General features: G+C 61.6%; 1 protein-coding gene across 7 annotated transcripts in view; it reads left to right on the top strand.

The window, feature by feature from the left end:
* Positions 1-15,652, top strand: part of PLEKHM2 (pleckstrin homology and RUN domain containing M2) — a 34,928-nt gene that overhangs the window by 17,953 nt on the left and 1,323 nt on the right. Inside the window, exons 2-20 of one of the 7 annotated variants that reach the window (XM_059691149.1) lie at positions 2,230-2,336; positions 2,695-2,817; positions 3,349-3,448; positions 3,991-4,078; positions 4,825-5,011; positions 6,380-6,439; positions 9,382-9,607; positions 9,988-10,176; positions 10,273-11,118; positions 11,595-11,664; positions 11,788-11,878; positions 12,160-12,224; positions 12,541-12,629; positions 13,197-13,329; positions 13,458-13,648; positions 14,025-14,090; positions 14,689-14,848; positions 15,142-15,321; positions 15,401-15,517. In XM_059691149.1, the coding sequence (XP_059547132.1) occupies positions 2,258-2,336; positions 2,695-2,817; positions 3,349-3,448; positions 3,991-4,078; positions 4,825-5,011; positions 6,380-6,439; positions 9,382-9,607; positions 9,988-10,176; positions 10,273-11,118; positions 11,595-11,664; positions 11,788-11,878; positions 12,160-12,224; positions 12,541-12,629; positions 13,197-13,329; positions 13,458-13,648; positions 14,025-14,090; positions 14,689-14,848; positions 15,142-15,321; positions 15,401-15,517 (3,060 nt within the window). In that variant the 5' untranslated portion in view covers positions 2,230-2,257. Of the gene's footprint in view, positions 1-2,229; positions 2,337-2,694; positions 2,818-3,348; positions 3,449-3,918; positions 4,079-4,824; positions 5,012-6,379; positions 6,440-9,381; positions 9,608-9,987; positions 10,177-10,272; positions 11,119-11,594; positions 11,665-11,787; positions 11,879-12,159; positions 12,225-12,540; positions 12,630-13,196; positions 13,330-13,457; positions 13,649-14,024; positions 14,091-14,688; positions 14,849-15,141; positions 15,322-15,400; positions 15,518-15,652 lie in introns of all 7 variants that reach the window. The other 6 variants (XM_059691148.1, XM_059691147.1, XM_059691151.1 and 3 more) reach the window with 6 other exon arrangements.

Genomic DNA, 15,652 nt, shown 5'->3' with positions numbered 1-15,652 from the left:
AATGTGCATTAAAAGGAAATCGTTGCGCTTATAGCTTACCCACACTCATCAGTGGAAGGCCTTTGCTGCTCCCAAAATAGCACTAGGCACGGGCTGCGTCCTAGCGCCTTCCCTCAAGCAAAGGCACGGTTCTCACCGCGGTTCCCTCCATGGGTCCCCGGGCCTCGAACTTCCAGGAGCCAGGGGAGCAGACAGGCCCCTCTGGCACCACCCCCACCCCTGAGCCCAGCCTGACAGCAGCTGGCTCAGAAATAATTTTGTTTAAGAAGATATTTTAATTTATTTCAGAGAGAAAGGGAGAAGGAGATAGAAACATCAATGTTGAGAGAGAGTCACTGATCGGCTGCCTCCTGCACGCCCCACACTGGGGATCGAGCCCACCACCCGGGCACGTGCCCTGACTGGGAATCAAACCGTGACCTGGTTCATAGGTCAGCACCCAACCACTGAGTTATGCCGGCCGGGGAGGAATAATTTTTTTAAGGTACCTTGACCTGAGAAAGGAGTCTGCGTTCTAGCCGTGGCTCCCTCATTTAGCTAAACGTCATAGTGAAGGTGGCTTCAGTCACCTTCTCTGTTTAAACATAAATGAGTAAAAATTTAAAACTTGTCCATGTTTTCAAGTGGGAGAGTGGGCATGGCTACTTTCACAGCGAAGAAGGTGGATAGGCCTGTTTTGCTCTTTTACTTCGGGAGTCACACTCCATCTCCGAGGGTGCTCTGGCTCTAACATTAAGCCCCTGACCTCAGATCTCCTTGGATTTTGAAATTAAAAAAAACAACCGCGGATCTTGGCGGTGTGGTTCTCGGGAGTCAAGTGCACAGAAGGCTTTCGGCCGCTGCTGCCAGGGAGTCGTGTGGTTTTCACGGGCTCACTGCTCTTCCTGTCCGTCCTGGAAACCTCTCCTCCTGGGCTGTTTGCCTGCCTGAGCCTGCCCTGGCCCGCAGGCCTGCGGCTCTGGGCCACGGAGAGACTGTCTCTGTGGTGCGGCCGGATGGGGGCCTCTCTCCAGGAGCGCGTGCTTGCTGGTGTGGCTGATGCGTCTCGCCTGCTGCCGCCTCCACTGCGGCTTCAGAAACACTTGAGAGCAGGTTTGTCCGGTGCCAAGAGCTTAAACCTGAACTGAGCGAACAGGGATGTGCTCTTCCCTCGTGTCCTTCCCCCTCAGGCCATGGCAAGGGCAACAGCAGACGAGAGAATGGCTGAAATGAAGGTGCAAATTCGGCGCCTGGGGCTTTCTTTGAAAGGGGCTCCTGCCTCCTAACTGGTTGCAGAGAACTCAGTCCAAATACCTGGGCTTTTGCCCGGCCGGCGTGGCTCAGTGGTTGAGCGTCAGCCTGTGAACCAAGAGGTCGCTGGTTCGATTCCCAGTCAGGGCACATGCCCAGGTTGCAGGCTCAATCCCCAGTAGGGGGCAGGCAGGAGGCATCTGATCAATGCTGTTTCTCTTTCATCGATGTTTCTCTCTCTCCCTCTCCCTTGCTTTCTCTCTAAAAGTCAATAAAGACTTTTTTTTAAACCCACAAATTAAAAATAAATAAACCCCCACAAATATCTGGGCTTTCTTCACCGTCACTAAGCGGGTCGAGCTGCCCTCACCTTCGCCAGCCGGGTGGCGTTTGCTCGGAGCTGCACTTCGTCCCGCCCGCTGTCCACATCTTGTATCTGTCCACCTGAGGACAGTGTCCCCCTTGGTGTAGGGCTTGCCATGAGCCTGGCATGTTCCCAGGTCCGTGTCCAGCCTCGTCAGGCTCCTCAGGCAGATCCTTGCCAGAGGCTGGCACGGAGACCGTGGCAGCCAGTGCCCCAGCCCATCAGCCCTTAGCTTTTCCAGAGGAGCAGCTTGGAGCAAGGCCTTCGTGTGGCACAATCCGGGGGGGGGGCATTTACACTGGGCACGGGGTTCGTTTACGTGGGTAATAACATTCTAGGTGGCAACCCTGGGGCTGTGTAGCTCGGTGACCCAGGCTCGGACCCTGGTACCACCTGAGACCCCCGCATGCAAAGCCCCTGGCAGAGCCTGAGGGGCCTGAGCTGCAAGGACACAGCCTTGGGCTCTGGACCCTGCAGTGCAGGACGGGCAGCAGTGCAGGCAGATGGAGGCGGACCCCCTCTCGGTCACCACGAAGACGCCATTCGACTGGTTTTCTCAGCCACCTTCTCGGTTCCCGGGCTCCTGTGGCCTCCTCTGTCTCCATCTCCGATCTAAGGTGGTTGTTCCCCTTCAGTTGCAGAGCTACTTCGCGGCGTGTGAAGATGAGACCCCTGCCATCCGGAACCACGACAAGGTGCTGCAGCGCCTGTGTGAGCACTTGGACCACGCCCTGCTGTACGGGTAAGCTGGGCAGCTGGAGGAGGCGGCGGGCAGCACAGGGCACGGCCGGGCCATGCGCGGCCTCCGGAGAGAAGTCCCCGGCCTCGTCCGCCTTCTGTTGCTCCCTCCCTTGGCGGAGAGAAATGTGTCTCGCTCAGGTGGGCCGCAGGCGTCTGTGGTTATCCGGGTAAATTGTCTCTGAGCAGGCACACGAAGGGGGAGAAGGAGTAGGCGACATGGGGAGGCACGGCGCCTGTGGGTCCCGCCGGGAAGCCATGGCTCTTGGCCTTGAGCTCACGGCTGACGCAGCTGGTGGGCCCCTGCCGGCACCTTCCCCGGGAGCCCTGCCCAGGGTCAGCAGCTCCTGTCCTCTCCTCAGGCTGCAGGACCTCTCCTCTGGCTACTGGGTGCTCGTGCTGCACTTCACCCGCAGAGAGGCCATCAGGCAGATCGAGGTGCTGCAGCACGTGGCCACCAACCTGGGGCGCAGTGAGTAGTGCAGGTGGATGCTGGGAAGGGCCAGCTCCGCTCTCCCTGTGGGTGGCTCGGGGCTTAGGTGCGGCCTCCTGGTCAGCCCCGGGAGCCAGTCCCGTGCGATGTCCAGAGGCAGTGGGGCCCCCAATGCCAGTGCCCTCCAGAGACCCGTCCTCCCTGCGAACGGCAGTCTGTGGGAGCCTCGAGTCTGGGGTGAAGGAGAGGGATACTGAAGAGAACCCCAGCCGAGCACATAACGGGTCTCGCTTCCCTCCTTGAGTGAGGATCAGTGTTCGCCTGCAGGGTCGTGTAGAATCCTTGCCTTTATCAACCCCCTGGAGTTTAAAATCTGCCCTCTTTGTCCAGCTTTCTGGGCAGCCACAAGCTAGGGGCTCACCGGGAAAATAAAGATTTCAGGGTCATGGCCCTCCAGGAGGAGGCGAGGCTGTTGGCGTGCATGGTCCCCTCCCCCGCGCTGTCTCTGCTCCCTGCCCGTGCCCGGCACATGCACTGCGCCCTGGCAGACCTTCCTCCCAGTGACTCCTGCCCTTGTTTGCAGGCCGGGCCTGGCTGTACCTGGCCCTCAACGAGAACTCCCTGGAGAGCTACCTGCGGCTATTCCAGGAGAACCTGGGCCTGCTGCACAAGTACTACGTCAAGTGAGTGCCCGGTCTGTCCCCGCAGCCCCCGAGCTGCCCTGGCGCCTCGTCCCACAGGCTCTTGCCACATGCAGACACCGTGGTATGCCCCCTCAGAGGCCCGGCCTGGCACTGCCTGCTGAGGACACGTCAGTGCCGGCCACAGGGCCCTCCGAGCCCGGCTGGTGCCAGGAGCTCAGGGCTCCGGCTGGGCTCCTGTGTTGGTGCTCTGCCCCCGCCTGATCCTCTCCCCGGGCCTCAGACCAGACTAGAATGTGCAACCTTTGCTGGGGTCGCTGTAGGATCCGAGTATTTATAGCAGCTGCTGCGAGCCAGCTGGGCCTTACGCCACAGGCCCCAGATCTGAAGACACTGGCGGGAACTTGCCGTGTGGCCCAAACCCAGCAGGGAGGCTGGGAAGGGGTGGGTGAAGCTGCCTCCAGCCGGGTGCCCTCAGGGAGAGGGGTGTCACATGTCGCATTTCAACACAGCGGGCTTGTTGGCGAGGGAGGGCGAGCTGGACCCCAGCCCAGCGCCACCACCGTCCCCTCCGTGCCTCACAGGAATGCCCTGGTCTGCAGCCACGACCACCTGACTCTCTTCCTGACCTTGGTGTCTGGGCTGGAGTTCATCCGCTTTGACCTGGACCTGGTAAGACCCGTGGCTCTCCGGCTCTCGGGGCAGAGGAGTGGGCGGGTGGGCACGTGGTATCCATTCTGGGGAGTCTCCAGGTGTGGCCGGGCCTGAGCCACGCCGTGTGTACGCAGGTGAGGGAGGGTCAGGGCCGGCACTTGGGAGTGAGAGGAAGGGTGTCATTCTCTCTTGGCCTGAGGCCAGATGCCCTGGTTTGGCTGACTCCTTCCATCTCTGTTCCTCCGGGGAGAAGAGCCACGCTGCTGGATGGTTAGGACATGAGTGTTTGAGGGGGACAAGGCCAACGCACCCCTATGCCTCCTGGGGTCCTGGAATTGCCCCCGGCTCCGGCTCTCGGCCCCCCTCCTACATTCACACACTAGAGACGTTCGGTGCCGGCCCAGATCGAGCTGAAGGGACCCATGGCGCCTCGGACGCAGCTGCCCCGCCCGAATCCAGTCCCCTTCCTGGGTCCCTGCCCGGGCGGCACAGACGGAAGAGGAGGAGGAATTAGGGGAAACGAGCAATTCGAACAGTGAGAGGTCAGACGGGCTGGAAGGCCTCGCTGGCCCTGTCCTCTCTGTGGGCCTCGGTCCGGCTCTCAGCGCCACACCCATCGCATCACTCGTTAGCAGCTCGTTTCTGCAGTTAGTACCTTAAGCCCGTTGGTTTCCCAGAGAAAAGCTAGCACGGGGGAGGGTGTGACAGGCAGGCCCGTGGCTCTCGAGCCCGGCCCCAGACCTGTCTTTCTCCTCTCGCCTCAGGACGCCCCCTACTTAGACCTGGCCCCCTACATGCCTGACTACTACAAGCCTCAGCACCTGCTGGACTTCGAGGACCGCCTTCCCAGCTCGGCCCACGGCTCCGACAGCCTGTCCCTCAACTCCTTCAACTCCGTCACCTCCACCAACCTGGAGTGGGACGACAGTGCGATCGCCCCGTCCAGTGAGGGTAGGTGGCCGGGCAGACAGGAGCCAGGCCTCGGCGCTAACACCGATTCCAGAGCCCCTTGCGCCCGGCAGGGCGGTGTCTCTCTCGGCTCCTCCTGGTCCCTAGTCCTGGTCCAGTGGCTGAAGTGAAAGTTAAACGGTCAGCGTCTCTCAGATCCTCGTTTCCTCCAAGCCCCTGTGGAGGCTAAGAAATAACTCTGGAGACAAAAAGTGAAACAGTCTTGGGACGGGTCTTGGGGGTGAGACCCTTTTCTAGAAGGCTGTAGCCCCGGGCCCGGGCAGTTTTCCGAGTGAGGAGGGATTAGCGTGTGACCAGGAGACTTCCTCTCATCGCAGGGGTGAGGGCGCCCACCCCAGATTTTAGGCGGAAAGAGGCTAAGGAACCACTGGAAAGAGAAGAAAGCCAGGTGGACGCAAAGCTTAGGGGAAACCTGCCAGCATTTCTCGTGAGTCCCTCCCGCACTTGCTAGTGTGTCCGCGAGGACTGCACCCATCGCATCAGAGGCTGAACAGGAAGGTCATCGCGTCTGGAGGTCATGGTGATGTCTTGATCCAAAAGCTTTACCGAAACAGCCTGGCTCCTTCCAAGCCTTGGGCCTCCGTGTTCATGCATTACTTATTTATTTATTTTTAAAAAGTATATTTTTACTGATTTCAGAGAGGAAGGGAGAGATAAAAACAACAATGATGAGAGAGACGCATTGCCCCTCACTGGGGATCGAGCCCGCAACCCGGGCATGTGCCCTGACCGTGGATTGAACCGTGACCTCCTGGTTCATAGGTCGATGCTCAACCACTGAGCCCCGCTGGCTGGGCTGTGTTCATTTATAAAACTGGCTGTTTCCTCACCCCCAGGGAGGGGGATCCAAGCCCACATTCAGCCCCTGGGACTCCCTAGCATTGCATCAGCATTGAGGCCTTGACCTTTTTCTTTATTTCTAATTGTGCCATGAGCCATGCGTGCCAGGCAGAGGGCAGCTACTGGCTGACTTGCTGTTAGCAAGACTTGCATTGCTCCTTGTACAAGCGGACGGAGGGTAGGGCTCACGGGCTGCCTCAGAGAAGGCAGAGGGGCGCCCCAAAGGAGCAGCCCCCCTTGTCTCAGCTGCTGGTGCGGAGGGAAGGAAGGCTCAGGATAGAAAAGACGGTCAGGAGCACGTGGGCCCCCCTTCTCTGCTGGAACCAGGTCCCCGGCCCCCGACGTCTTCCCCGCTGGTCCGAGTAAGTCCCCTGAGGTTGGCTGTGAGATAAAATGTAGAAAGTCTAACTTTTCCTCTTGTTGTCTCCCATGTCCCCGCCCTGTTGCCCCCACCCGCCCTGTCCTTCCACTTCCTGTTTCTAATGGTCAGTTTTGTCCCCGTTTTTGTAGATTATGATTTTGGAGATGTGTTTCCAGCAGTGCCGTCTGTACCCAGCACAGACTGGGAAGGTGGGCAGAGTCCGCTCTTACCCTCGTTCCCATGCCAAGCTTGCTGCATGACTCAAAATCAGCTCGATACTTACAATAATCATGTCAGTGATCGTACTAAGCCCAGCCTGGTGTCCTGATAGATGGAATTCTGCAGGAGGAGAGCTCCACCTCTAGCCCCAGGCCAACGCCTCCTCCCAAGGCAGGACTCCTGCCTGCGGGCTGGGCCGTGGCCTTGTGGAGTCACGTGACTGCTTCAGGGACACACAGATGGTGCCACTCCATGCACCGGCTGTGCCTGGGGAACTGCCGGCCGTGGGCACGCACTGGGGCCTGACCCCGCGAGTGCAGATTCGTTCTAGAAAGAGATGCCGTGGAGCGTGTGGGTTGTAAATTCCTGTAGGTCAGACGCATTCCTGTGTCAGAAGCATCAAGAAGCAAAGGCAGAGGCTTGATTCCTTCAGTCCGTTCTTAATGGCTTCCTCTCGGACATTTTTGAAGGAGATTGAGGGAAATTGCCCACATACCATACAGATGAACCTTCCGATGGAGAGATTCTCTGAAATTTCAAGGCAGATTAAAATACTCTCACTCAGCCCACCCTCCCACCGTGTCCACTAGGTGGCAGTAATACCCAGGCATTTTCCGGCTGGGCGGGGAGGGGGCCCCACTTCTGGGCTTGTGAGAATTCGTGACGCTATTCTTTACGTTCAGTTCTGTGATTGCTCAGAGCACAGGGCATGTTCCTGACGTTAACGCGTCCTCTTTAAATCTGAGGCCATAACCAGGCCCCGTGTTAGAGACCCCTTGCCCTGTGGGTCACTTCCATCCAGGGTGGGGTGGGGGCAGCCTCTGAAGGGGAGGGACAGGCGCCCTCCCACTGCTCCCGAGCTGGCCCCTCGTTATGAGAGCCGTGATCCCTGAGTAATGGATGACAGGTGACCTTTGCCCCAGTCACGTGCGGATGGAACCGCTGAAGTCCGAGGGAAATACGATGGCACTGGGAACAGTAAATTCCGCCATCTGGCCAGGAGCGTAGCATCAGAGTCCCACCGCGCAGCTAAGAGTAGCGTGAAGTCCAGAATTCCATCCTGACAGCACCTGTCCTCTCAGCCTCTCTCCCTGCAGCAGGCGCGCTGGGCATCGACATTTCCCCTCTGGTTCTAACCGCTAACCCTCCTGACCCGCTACTTGTTGCCTGTTGCAATGCTTGACGAGCAGGGCCCTGCAGAGCGCCCTGTGGGCCCGGGGTGGGGACTGGGCGGCTGTCCCATGGTCCTTGGCTCATTTACAGGATTGGAGGTACCCCAGCCTTGACACCCACCACGTCCGGTGGTCTGCTCGCTCACCTCTCGGGCTCCTCCCAGGAGCAGCTGCAGGTCCCCAGGCCTGGGACAAGACGCGGGGCTTTGCAGGAACCTCCTTTGAGACCGAAGGGCAAGGTTTTCTGCGTTGAGAACTAGGTCCCAGGACGTCAGGAGAAACTCTCATCTATTGCTGGTGGTTTTGGGGTTTTTGATATATTTTTACTGATTTCATGGATGGGGAGAGAAACATAAATGGTGAAAGAGAATCACTGATCAGCTTCCCCCTGCATACCCCCTACTGGGGATCAAGCCACAACCCAGGCATGTGCCCTGACCGTGAATCCAACCGTGACCTCCTGGTTCATGGGTCAGTGCTCAACCAGTGAGCCACACCTGCCAGGCTATTGCAGGTGTTTTTTTCTGGCAGGGCTGGCAATTGCTTTTAGCTGCCTCCTTTGCCCTTATATTAAAAGACAATGTACTTTTTGAAAAATACGGATGGCGTGCTGTGTCAGCAGGCAGCTGCCAGCGGTCCCGAGGTCCACTAGGAAGCTGACGGCCGCCAGGCCCTTCGGGTGAGGCTGAGGGTGGGCAGCACGCTTGCCCGTCTCCGGGGCAGATAATGGCCAGTGAGAGGTGTACACGCTGTACAAGGTGGCTAATGGAGCGCGAACGGCCCGTGTCCCTGTCATTAACCTTCACCCAGGCTGTCCCCCAGCCGGGCCTCCGCCTCTGCTTGGGCAGCTCCCATCTGCCACCAGATAAATGTCCCGTGTGCCTTTCCTCTCTGTCCTGTTCTGGGGACCCGGATGGATTGGGGGCGGGGGGGGGGGCGGGGAGGCCAGGTCCACTCTGGAGGGGCAGCAGCGTCCCCACCCGTCTTCTCCCCGGGGTGGCGGTGGGTGACAGTGGACCTGTATGCCAGCTGAGGCTGGAATGAAAGCGAGTTCTCGGCACCCCCCTTACAGGGGCCCCGGTCCTGCCCTGGAGCATGTGGGTCGTCAGGGAGAGAGGCAGCCACTGAAGGGCCCACGAGGCATCTGTGGGGGCAGCCACGCAGCCCACGTTTCTTGTCCCCTTCACATCTCCTCCCTCCTGTGCTCTGGCTCCTTCTCTCTGCCCTTCCCCCTGCTCCTCACCCCTCAGCCTTTGCCCTTCACTCTGCACCCTCATGGTCTCTGATCTCTGTCCTCTCTTGTGTTCCTTCTTATCTGCCTCTGTGGGGGGCCCTCAGAGGACTTGGGGTATCTCAGTCCTCCCAGTGCCTTGTGGCGCTGAAGGGGCTGCGGGCACCCCTCTAGCCTCCGTTGAGGGAGGGTTAGACTGAGAGGCGTGCGGCCCGCTCCTCTGTGGGCACCGAGGTCACCCCCCGGGGGCTTCGGCTTGGAGCTCTTACCTCCAATTTGGCCACGTTGCCGTGACTCTCAAGGGCTCCTGCTTCTGGTGATGGTGGTGGTGATGGTGGTCCCTCTAAGTTGCCCCGAAAGCACAGATCCCGTGTCCTGTTGGGTCTGGGTTTCTACGCTTGAAACGGGGCCACCCATCAGATTTCCCTGGGAGGAACTCGCCCGCCCTCCGCATGAGGAAAGGCTGCTTCGGGGGCCCCAGAGGGTGTCTGACGGGCGGTGTCCTGCTTGCTGCTCTTCCTCCTCTCAGATGGGGACCTCACAGACACCGTCAGTGGGCCCCGCTCCACTGCCTCCGACCTGACCAGCAGCAAGGCTTCCACCAAGAGTCCCACCCAGCGCCACAACCCCTTCAATGAGGAGCAGGCAGAGGCCGTCTCCTCCTCCGACACCACCCCTGTGCACTCCGCCTCTCAGGGCAAGGAGCCGCACCCCTCGGAGCTGCTGGACGCCGGCACGGAGCTCGAGGTCATCAGGTCAGCGGGGAGGGGGTGAGCATCCCTCTTCAGTCCAGGCAGGCAGCTGGGTGTCTTCCTGGAGGCGAAGTACCCCCTCTTCCCTTGCTGGTGCCTTGAGCAAGAGGAATAGCAGGCCCGGAAGACAGAGGCCCTGGCTGGTCCGAGTCCAGAGCAGCTTGAGCCGCTCAGACCCAGGGCCCCTTAGCCAGGCCCACGCAGCCAACGTGGGACCGAAAAGTGGGTGCCAGGAGTTTGAACCCAAAGACTTTGAGTCCATTTCTGGTTGAATTGTCCGTGATGGGAAGTGAGGCCAGCGCAGGGGCCATGGCCCATGTCCTAAGGGAAGGGCTGAGTAGAGGGACCATTGGCCTGACCAACCATGGCCTGTTGTTCCCTAGAACGCAGCTAGCTGCACTGCAGGACCTGCTCAGGGGCCTCTGGCTGCTGCCATCTGTGCCTCCTCGGGCTGGTCCCTGCCTCTGCCAGCCATGGGGGAGACCTCAGGGGCCCAGCCGCTGCTGCCCCCAGCCAGGACCCTGCACCCAGCACTGCCCGGGACCACTGAAGCTCTGGCCATGCCCTCAGAGGTCACACACCCAGGATCACCTCTTTTGGCCCCACCCATCCATGTCCCTGAGTGCCTGGTGCTCAGAGGCTAATTTCTCCCCTCGCCTCTCTCCCAGGGTCACTAAGAAAAAGAAAACTGGCAAGAAGAAGAAGACCAGATCAGATGAGGAAGCCAGTCCACTTCGCCCAGCCTCCGCCCAGCACACGGGTGCCAGGAGGGGGGATGGCGACAGCCGGGTCAGCAGCCCAGGCCTTGGGCGGGGCTCACCAGACACCACCTTGGCTTCCCCCCAGGAGAAGGGAGAGGGGCCCAGCAGCGCCGCTGAGAGCAGCGAGCGCTCAGAGCCCAGCCAGATGGGCCTGCTCATCCCTGAAATGAAGGACACCTCTATGGAGCGCGTGGGGCAGCCCCTGAGTAAAGTCATCGACCAGCTCAACGGGCAGCTGGACCCGCGCACCTGGTGCTCCCACGTCGAGCCCCCAGACCAGCCCTTTCGGACCGGCTCTCCGGGGGGCACCCCGGAGAGACCGCCCTTTTGTGACTTCAGTGAGGGGCTCCCGGCCCCAATGGACTTCTACCGCTTTACCGTCGAGAGTCCAAGCGCTGTTGCATCAGGTGGCGGCCACCATGACCCTGCAGGGCCTAGCCAACCGCTGCATGTTCCTGGTGGCCCTGCGGCTGCTGGCCAAGAAGAAGAGGGAGGAGGAGGAGGAGAGGGAGAGGCGCCTCCGCCTCTAGGGGCCACCCTGGGGGAGGCTCAGGAGCCAGAGACCCAGGCACCGGAGACCCAGGTGCCCCCCGTCAAGGAGGGGCCTGGGCCTGAGCCAGAGTCTGGGACCCAGGAGGCTCTTTGTCAGCTCAAGCGAGACCAGCCCAGCCCATGTCTGAGCAGCGCCGAGGACTCTGGGGTGGAGGAGGGGCAGGGGAGCCCTTCGGAGATGTCCCACTCGGCCGAGTTCAGGTGAGCAAGGCTGTGTGTGCTGGTGAGAGACACTCCCAGTCCTTGAAGCAGGGGCCCTGGGGTCTGTCCTCCCAGTAAACTAATAAGCATAACTCCCGGGAGACCCAACCTGGGCTGGGAGGTAGGGGTATGGTCCTCCCTCCCCTCCTTCATTTGGCTCCTGGTTGGGGGCAGAGCCACGACAGCTGTACCGCCTCTGGGGGCACCGCCTCTGGGTGCCTCTACGACCTCTGATACCTACACCACCTCTGGGTGCCTGTATGCCCTCTGGGTGCCTATAAGCCCTTTTGTTACCTACACCACCTGTGGGTGCCTCTACGCCCTGTTGGTACCTTCACTGCCTCTGGGTGCCTATATGCCCTCTGGGTGCCTGTGCCAACTCTCTGTACATGTATCTCCTCTCTGTGCCTGTTTCACCTCTCTTGCCCCTGACCCAGCCTGACACCGCGCCCTCCACACACTTGTTCCTCTCACAGGGTAGACAACAATCACTTACTCCTGCTGATGATCCATGTGTTTCGAGAAAACGAAGAGCAGCTCTTCAAAGTAAGTCCCAGCACAGCCCGGGCAGGGCGGGGTGGGCCACCGAGCAGTCAGAAGGGGAGGCGCGCTGCCCGGGGCTGGCGGGCAGGAGCCACCGTGCCTGACCGGTTTCTGCTTCACCCGCAGATGATCCGGATGAGCACGGGGCACATGGAGGGCACCCTGCAGCTGCTGTACGTGCTGCTCACAGACTGCTATGTCTACCTGCTCCGGAAAGGTGCCTGCCGCCCCCCTTCCCCAAGCCCCCCACGCCCCGGGTGTCCCTCAGCTGCCTGGCGTGTGGCGATGAAAATACACTCCACAGAAGGTGCTGCCAGCAGGCCCAGCAGCCCCAAGACATGAGCCCAGGCCTCCTCTCCATCTGCACCCATGTCATCATCATTTCAGATCCCGGGGCCCAGGCGGGTCTCCTGGAGAGAGGGGCCAGGTCTTAGAAGACGGGCAGGGGAGGGAAGAGAGGCCGCTGTGGGTAATGAGCATTGGCATGTCCTCTCTCAGGGGCCACAGAGAAGCCATACCTGGTGGAAGAGGCCGTTTCGTACAATGAGCTTGACTACGTGTCGGTGAGTCCAGGCTCCGCAGCTGCTGTTCGCTGTAGGCCCAGCCATCACAGAGCAGAGCATGCCCCTGCCTCAGCCCCGGGGCTGGGCGCCAGCTCCTCTCCGAGCAGCTTCTGTCCATGGTGCTGGGGGTAGGAGCCGAGCTTGAGGGTGCCCCTCCGTCCGTCCCTCCCTCCCTAACTCGGGCCAGGGTCCCAGGCCTCCGGAGCGACCCCAGGGTGCGCGTCCTCCCCGCCCCCCAGCCTGGCCCTCAGTCTGGCTGTGGCCGCTCGTCTGGCGGCGGCCAGGCCCGTGTGCATGGGAGTGTGGTCTCTGGCAGGTGGGCCTGGACCAGCAGGCGGTGAGGCTGGTGTGCACCAACCGCAGGAAGCAGTTTCTGCTGGACACGGCCGACGCGGCTCTGGCTGAGTGAGTGACACCCGCCCTCCGCGGAGCTGGAGGGTCGGCCTCGGCCACTGGGGTGGCCCTGCCCTGGACTCCCGCCCTCGGGTGGAGGGTGGGAAGTGGCATAGGAAGAAGTGGGGACAGAGGAATATTCCGTCTGGACCCTGCGGTCTGGTCAGAGAGGGAAGGAAATAGACAGACATGCCGACTGGTTGATTCGTGGTCAACCCAGGCAACTGCAGAGAGGAAGGGGTGGCATGAGTTTCAGCAGGAAGAAAGCATAGCCTGGCTGCTGGGCCCCGGCGCCCCAGGCCTCCACACGGAGCCTGCATGCAGCCAGATGGCACTGGTGTTCCAGTCCCTGCAGCCCCTGCCAGCCTCCCCTCACTGTCAGAACCCAAGGCCCCTTGGCCATTGGGAATGGGCAGGCCTTTTCTCAGTCGCCACTGGGCGACCGTGGCCTGCGGTCCCATCACTGCCCCGCCCGCTGCCCTGAGCTCTGGTTCCAGCCAGGTCCCTCCCCCAAGTGTCTGTGAGCCCGGCAGGGCGGGGGGCACGTGCCTCTGACGGCAAAGCCCACTCCCCGCGCAGGTTCTTCTTGGCTTCTTTGAAGTCGGCCATGATCAAAGGCTGTCGGGAACCCCCGTACCCCAGCATCCTGACCGATGCCACCATGGAGAAGCTGGCACTGGCCAAGTTCGTGGCCCAGGAATCTAAGTGTGAGGTAAGAAGCTGGGGAGGCGGGGGCAGGGGCCGAGGGCTGGGCCTGGGGCGTGTCCTTGCTCTCAGTGGCCCCCCTGGTGCTGGCCAGGACCTCACCGCTGTCTACTGCCCCTCCCACCCCCGCCCCAGGCAGCCGCTGTGACCGTGCGCTTCTACGGGCTGGTGCACTGGGAGGACCCCACTGACGAGTCCCTGGGCCCCGTCCCCTGCCACTGCTCGCCCCCCGAGGGCGCCATCACCAAGGAGGGCATGCTGCATTACAAGGCGGGCACCTCCTACCTGGGCAAGGAGCTCTGGAAGACCTGCTTTGTGGTGCTCAGGTGGGAGCCTTCGCAGCAAGTCTCTGAAGGGAACCGAGGGGGAAACTCCCTCCCCACGGGGCTTAGGGGAGACATACCCAGGATATTAGGGCTTCTCTGTAAAGCCAGCCTCCTGGGGGCCACCCCGGGCTCCCACCCCGGCCACCCCAAAGCAGCCCGCCTGGAAGGCTGCAGGCAAAGACCTGGGCAGGGCTGCCCCGAGCTCCCAGGCTGCTGTCCCTCTGCAGTCCTTTCTTCACCCTCCCCGCCACAGAAGACAGCCCCCTGCTCCTTGGCCTCGAGTTCAAGGCTCCAGCCTGTGGGAGTCCCCGGGATCTGGGCTCCACCTGGTCCTGAGCCGTGATAGGCCTCAGCCCTGCCATGTGTGCCCCTGCAGCAACGGGATCCTCTACCAGTACCCCGACCGCACCGACGTCATCCCCCTGCTCTCGGTGAACATGGGGTGAGTGTCCTGGCGACGGGGCTGGGGAGGTGGGGTCTGGCATCGCGGCCTGAAGGTCAAGGCTCTGGCTGAGCTGGGGGCCCGCGCTCCTGTTCTCCCTGAGACAGCTCCTGGCTCTCCCTCTTGTCAGCTTCGCCTGCCCCTCACCCCACTGCACCCAGCAGCCCTGACCCTGTGCCCTGGGTCCTGCTGAGCTCTGAGGACTGCTGGGACCCAGGGAGGGGAAAGGGAAAGCTCCTCTCAGGGAAGCAAGAGCTTCTTGCCTGGAAAGGGTCTGGTCTGATAGGGGGCAGTCCCCCGGCCTGATAGGGGGCAGTCCCTTCCCTGGGAAGCGCCTGCCCTGCTGGGGAAGATGGACGCACACATACGTGGAGGAAGCGTCAGCCCTAACAGGGAACATGAGGATGTGCCCTGATTCTGAGAGGCCAGAGCTCTCAGCCTCTCCTGAGAGCCAGAGGGGTCTGGACTTCTTCCGGTGTCCTCCGCCCTGAGACTGGGCCGGCCCTGTACCCACAGGCCTTGAGCCACACCCAGGGGCTCCCACCCCGAGCCACCCCTGCCTCCTCGCTCCCGTTTCACCCCTCCTCCTCTGGCCCAGGGGAGAGCAGTGCGGTGGCTGTCGGAGGTCCAACACCACGGATCGGCCCCACGCCTTCCAGGTCATCCTTGCTGACCGGCCCTGCCTGGAGCTGAGCGCCGAGAGCGAGGCTGAGATGGCCGACTGGATGCAACACCTCTGCCAGGCCGTGTCCAAAGGGGTGAGCTGCTCCTGCCTCCACCGTTCACCTGGCCTCCCGACCCTGCTCCGTGTCCCTTCCCTAAACCCACAGCAGTCATGGAGCAACCTGTGGGGACCAAGACAGGTTCCTCCAGGGACAGCCCAGGAGCAGGCCCTGGAACTCTCATGGTCACCCCACCCCCACCTATAGCCCTGAGTGGGCGGAGCCTGCCTGACTTCCGAGGCGGGGCTAAGGGCTGGCTGGGCCCCTGGATGGGGAGACCGGCTGCAGGAACTCCAGCTTGCTTCCTGCCCCTCTGCCAATGCCCTCAGGTCATCCCCCAGGGGGTGCCTCCCAGCCCCTGCATCCCCTGCTGCCTGGTGATCACCGATGACCGCCTTTTCACCTGCCACGAGGATTGCCAGACCAGCTTCTTCCGCTCCCTGGGCACAGCCGCGCTGGCCGACATCAGCGCCGTCTCCACGGAACCTGGCAGGGAGTACTGTGTCTTGGTGAGTCCGGTGGGGGGTGCTGGAGGCAGGCCCTACAGCAGGAGCCCTGTGTCGGCTGACCGGGCCCCGCTCTCCCCAGGAGTTCTCCCGGGACGGCCAGCAGCCCCTCCCCCCCTGGGTCATCTACCTGAGCTGCACATCTGAACTGGACCGATTCCTGTCTGCACTGAACTCTGGGTGGAGAACCATCTACCAGGTACCCAGCTGCCCGGGGCCCTGCGGAGCGAGCCGTTCCCTACAGAGAGGAGCCTTGCCTGGCACAGACCAAGGCAGGGGTTGGGGGCCTGGGGGCAGCACCGGACCTGTAGCTCTGGGACAGACACGAACATTA

This window comes from Myotis daubentonii, chromosome 3 (assembly GCF_963259705.1).
Source record: "Myotis daubentonii chromosome 3, mMyoDau2.1, whole genome shotgun sequence".
NCBI lineage: Eukaryota > Metazoa > Chordata > Mammalia > Chiroptera > Vespertilionidae > Myotis > Myotis daubentonii.
Note: the sequence above shows the minus strand (reverse complement) of the source record. Positions and strands in the feature narration are given on the sequence as shown.